At 46.4% G+C, this 5,719-nt stretch overlaps 1 protein-coding gene across 1 annotated transcript in view; it reads right to left on the bottom strand.

Moving 5' to 3' along the window:
- The window catches only part of TCF21 (transcription factor 21), a 3,223-nt gene extending 2,380 nt beyond the window's left edge, over positions 1-843 (bottom strand). The window contains exon 1 of the mRNA XM_004701988.2: positions 63-843. Within this exon, the coding sequence (XP_004702045.1) occupies positions 63-512 (450 nt within the window). The 5' untranslated portion in view covers positions 513-843. The remainder of the gene's footprint in view (positions 1-62) is intronic.
- Between the last annotated feature and the right edge of the window lie 4,876 nt (positions 844-5,719).

Genomic DNA, 5,719 nt, shown 5'->3' on the forward strand with positions numbered 1-5,719 from the left:
GCCCGAGCCCGCCGAGGCCAGCCGCCCGGGGCTGCGGCGGGGCCGGCGCCAGGGTCCCTTACCAGGTTGACCGGGTGGATGTAACCGTTCTCGTACTTGTCGTTGGCCAGGATCTGCCTCAAGTGGGCGATGTAGCTGGACGCCAGCCTGAGCGTGTCCAGCTTGGAGAGCTTGGTGTCGGGGGGCACCCAGGGCAGGGTGGTCTTGAGCCTGGAGAAGGCCTTGCTCAGCACCCGCATCCGGGCCCGCTCGCGCGCGTTGGCCGCGTTGCGCTGGACCTGCTTTCCCTCCTGGCTGACCCCACTCAGGGGGCTCTTCTTGGGGGCCGCCTTCCTCCGTTTGCCCAGGCCGCCCCGGCCCTTCTGCGGCGACCCGGTCTCGCAGTTGGAGCTCTCCTCGGTGCTCTCGTTGGAAGTCCCAAACTCCTTGTGCGAGTCCATTTTCAGGCCGTCGCACTCCAGCATCTCCACCTCCTGAAGGTCTTCCACGTCGCTCAGGGAGCCCGTGGACATGGTGGCGGGAGGGGACGGGGATCGGGGGCAGCACCGGAGAAGGCTAGAGACAGGGAAGAAACCTGGAGTGGTCCCCGAGTCTGGAGGGGCCACTGCCGGTTGGGACTTGGGGGTTTGGTTGGGCCTCGGGCCTCCCTCCCTTTGCAGACCCACGGGGAGGAATCGCCAGGGCTTCTCCGGGCGGGAGCCGGGGCGCTCTCTTTCCCCACCCCCGGAGTCCAGGCCGTAGGGGAGTGTGAGAGAGCGCTGAGGAATTTGGTGGACACTAGGAATTTATCTGGGGAATAGAGAGGCGGATCCCTGCAGCCCAGGGGAGGGGCCAGTTGGGCCCCGGCGACGCTCTCAGACCCCTTTCACAGCAGGAGGGAAACTCTACCTCCAGCCCCGGCTCTCACTTCCAACTTGTAATGTAAATCAACTCAAAGGCAACCTGCGAATCCCTCCTTCCACTGCCACCCAGGCCCGGGGCCGCCAGCCCCACCCACAGCCCGCGCCTTGCGCTCACACCCTAAGGCCTTCTCTACCTCTTAAAAGATCACAGCTGGTTGTTTCTGAGACTTGGGAACAAGACCAGCTCTTCTGACTCTTTTTGGGCCTTCTACCCACACACCTCCCCAATTCCTCCCACCCCGCAGAAATCATCTTATTACAATCAACGCAGGGATCACCTGCCTCCTACCAGCACTGCCATAAGACTTCATGGCTTTGCCAAGGTCTCCTCTCACTTTACTTGGGTGGAAAACAGTAGACCAACAAGTGCCTCCTAGAATCTTTATGATGAAGACAGTTTAGCAAAATAAATAAGATTCTGAGTTTGCTTATTCTGAAGATATCAAAGAACTGCCAGTCTAGACACAAACTTGACCATTGTGTAACCACATACAGTTAAGATGTGTGTGTGTGTGTGTGTGTGTGTGTGTGTGTGTGAGAGAGAGAGAGAGAGAGAGAGAGAGAGAGGCTAATATACTTGTGTGAAAAATATTTTCTTTGTTGGTAAAGTTTTCTTAATGAATTAGAACATCCTCCCACTTTCTTTCTAGAAACCTGTTTAGCATTGCCTGAAGCCTTTGGGCTCCCAGACATGCTCTTGCAGGGAGGGCTTCTTTGGCGGGCTCCCCCTCTAAATGGAAGAAGCCCTGATTATGGTTGAGCTCATAACAAGGCCAGCAGTTCTACTTCAAGATGCCGCTCTCTGCTCCTGTAAAGATGTACAGTCTCAGAGACCCAAAGGGACAACTCCACTCTGTCCTGTAAGGTCGCTATGAGCCCGAATCAACTTGGGTTGGATTGGTTTCTCTAAATGCATTTTTCCTCTGACTCTGCCTACCTCCTGGGCAAATTATTTTCTCTTCTCCGGTCTGGTCCTTCCATTCTCTTGGCTCCCAGGATGTGAAGCTGCCATTACAAAACTCGGGGAAATGCTCTTTGGCCCCCATCCCTAACTCAAGCCCCAATCATCTTTTGTGAGGAATCAGAAAATCTCCTGGGAAGTAACTAGAAAATCCAAGGGAACCTGAATTTAAGGGACTGAATGAAATTGCTGAAATGAAACTGGGGTTCTGAGTGCCCAGCTTTCTCCCGCCAGGGTTTATTTCTCCGATGAAGATGGAGTCAAACCTCAGAGGGGCTTCTGAGTGCTTGACTCACAGTGGGCACCTCGTCTACATTGAGATATCACCTCTCTAATCCTGGGCTCAGCTGGGAATTCCCTAACCTTGAATGTTTTGTTTTGTTAGCAGGATCTTGTTTGCTTTCCCCCATGCTGTAAACTAAACAGATTGTCAGCAAATCAGTCTTTATTAATGAATTAGTTAGAACCCCTCGGCTGTCATATCATTGCCGAGGATTCAAAATTTGTTAATCACCAGGGTAGAGATTTATGAGCTCTCTTATTTTCTGGTGTTTGTGCAGGTGGAGATTTAAATGACCATATCCACCATCAAGATTTATTGCGCGAGTGATTGATGTTATAAACCAGGAGAAGGACTCTTCCCACAGCAGGAACGACAGAGACCTCAAGTTGAAGTTGCCTTTGTCTTCATGCACAGATGACCCGGGACTGCACCACAGAAAGCATAGCAATCTAATCCGAGGGCCAAGACAGCCTTAGCAGAACACCCAGCAGGCCTGTTAAACATGCCCTCAGTGGTTCCCAAACTAAATTTTCTTGGATGTACCCTCCCATGTCTCACAGTCTCAGCAAGACAGGATAGGTAAAGTGATTCTTAGGTGAAAAGAACTCTCAAAATAGAGGTCCTGGACAAGACTGTGAGATGCACGTGTGTGTAGCTACTGAAATGTCTGCAAGATAATCACAAATAACTTCCCAATATGTACCTCTTAAGCTCTGGGATAAGGTGAAAATGAAGAATCAGAAGTAGGGCCTTGCAGTTTGTCAGTTTATTTAGCTGCAACGTGTGTGCGTGTGTATAAATCGAAATATATATATATGTGTATGTATATATATTTAAGTGGCTTATTCTTTGCAACAAATTGTATATGTAGCCAATGAGACTGAGAGGAACTAGAGCCTTAGTAGTGCCTTCTACCAAAGCAATAGCTAGGTCTGTGCGCTCTTATAAATACTTTTTTTTCTGGAGGGGAGCAAAGAAGCCTTAGGCTTCAAGCTGGGTTTTGTGTCTAAGAATGATTTTGCTTTAGATAAGCATGAATTAAGTTCCACACACGCATCCTACAGTGAGACATTTCGATGGGCCTAGGATAGTGGGCTGAAAGTGATCTTTGCCGTGTTCCTAAAATTCTCGAAGGGCTGGCAGCCAGTTGGGAGTGGTTGTGAAAAAGGCTGTCATTTAGATTGCTTGATGTGGAGTCTTGAAGACAGTAGAATTATATGAATAATACTTCCCCCCACTTTGACATTTTGTATCCATTTCTGCTAATAAACACTTAGGAACAAATGGGCCGGGGAAATGACTTATTGTGGATTCTTCTGAGCAAATCAGTTAAACTGTAACTTAAGCTGTGCCAAATTCTCCCAAATATAAACTATATTCTATGAGAATATGAGCACTTTTGAGAAGCTGTATTAACTCTTTCTGTAACAAGACAGAGATGCTGAACATTGTTGTTTCACAGCATTAAAAGGAAAAGCCATGGCTTGAATGTATTGTCGTTTTTAAAAGTTCTTACCTTGCTTTTCTGAAACAATTTATGTCCTGGAAGCATCTGGCCAATTTGCTGCATGCTTCTAAACAATTTGCTTTTGCAAGCAAGACTATCTTAGAAAGATTTTAGTGCTAAGGACAATTTATCTCTGAAAGTTGTAAAATGAGGGTTAGGGGTGGAATGTATCCTTGAACTTAAATCCTGGTTTATCAACTGATGCATTTTCAGGAAGTTCAAGTTTGATTAGGTTGCACTTGGCTGGAATAGTTTTCTTCCTTTCATATGAGAAGGAGCACAGACTTATTTTAAAATGACCTCATAAGCCATCATATTCTCTTTCCCAGGGGGAAAAGTAAATGCTTCCAACTTCAACGTTCAATATTGTCTTGTATCCTCATCATTTGACCAGGAAACCCACAGGCTGGGAAATTGGCTAAACTGACAATTCTCTCCCACTCCTTCCTTTCTAATTAATGTCAATTAATGCCTTCTCTGTGTTGCGCTTTTTATCTGATGGTAGCCAACGCCACTTCAATGGTGTGGGACCTTCTGTGCAACTGGTCCCTCTTTCCCAGTTCTGAAAATTTGCTGCTCTACCCTTTGTTTGCAGCGGATGGATGGCTTTCTAATTTATGCTCCTAAAAATCACTGAACCCTGGCTTTATTTTCTTAAATTTTAATTTTATTTTGTAAGGCAAGAGTTAGGTCCCCTTGTTTATTACATATTGTAGTGATGCGGGCTTATTTTAACTTGGCAGTCAAAGTGAATACAGCACTCGTGAGCTATGTGGCTATGTGTGCAGGCCGATAAGGACAATGCTGATGTATTTTGAGCTGGCACCAGCCCAGGGCAAACATCCACTCAGCAATCAACAATCCTTTTGGTGTTCCCCATACCCTAACACTCTCTTTTTCCATGAGATTCAATGAATTGTAGATCTGATGCAACATACTAAGACTTATTTTTCCTCCCAACAGTTTTATTGGCACATACCTTACATATCATACTATTGAATAGCTCAACTGTTCAATCATATCAAGGGGGGTTGCACAATTACCACCACACCAGTTTTAAAGCACCCCTCTCCCCCAACCCCATGGTCAAATCGCCTTTAAAATAAGTTGGGCAACCACAATCAGTTCTAGCACCAACTTAAGAACAATTAGTTCTTATATTATGGCTCTGCTCGATAAACAGCTTCATGAAATTATCACTGAAGATAAGGGTGCTACAGCAAAGTATGGTGAAGAAAGTAGATGGTGCCCAGCTATTAATTGGAGTAGTTTCTGAGGTCTTAAAGGCTGTATTCAAAAAAGCAGCCATCTACATGAGAAGTCAACTAAGTCCACCCAGAATAAGTACACCGGTTTGTGTGATCCAAAGATGACAATTACAAAATTCAAGTATGGTAACAAGAAAAGTATCAGGGCTAAAATTAAGAGCACCCAATTTGTAGAAGGCTATGGAGGACCATGGGAGTCTCAAACCCATCTGCAGGTTATCTAGTCAGACTGAGTCATTGCAGATCCATTCTAGCCAAAGGCAATTGTCCGGAACAACCTTACCATCAGGCAGAGACCACTGGAATCTTGATTATGTTCAATCGAACTTGATATTTGGCCAGTTGGCCTTCCTCTAGACACAGCCTGAATTGGTACTAAGTGCAAGTATCTCTTGGTTATTCCATGACAGAAATTGCTTCCCTGGCAATTGAGAAACCAAACAAAACCCCAACCCACTGCCTTTGGGTAGTTTCCAACTCAGAGAGCCACTCCGGGACTGGAACCCTCAGTTCCTTGCAGAACTATTCGTCGAATTTCCAGGACTGAAGATCTTGACTGGAGCCAAGAGCCTCAATTTTCTCTGGAAGTATGGTTGGTGAGTTTGAACTACCTACTCCGAGGTTAGTGACCCAGCCCTTAGCCCACTGTGCCACCAGGGATCCTTAACAACCACAATTTCAAAGAAAAATCTACCATGTTTTGTTTGTTTTTTTTAATACGTAAGAGTTAATTTTGCATTCCACATGCTCATAATGTAGCTTTGAAAACAGCTAATGTCTGAGGCCTGTCAGGAGTCC

The sequence above is a fragment of the Echinops telfairi genome, unplaced genomic scaffold (genome assembly GCF_000313985.2).
Source record: "Echinops telfairi isolate 266 unplaced genomic scaffold, ASM31398v2 ScPeMD7_3533;HRSCAF=4204_0, whole genome shotgun sequence".
Classification (NCBI taxonomy): domain Eukaryota; kingdom Metazoa; phylum Chordata; class Mammalia; order Afrosoricida; family Tenrecidae; genus Echinops; species Echinops telfairi.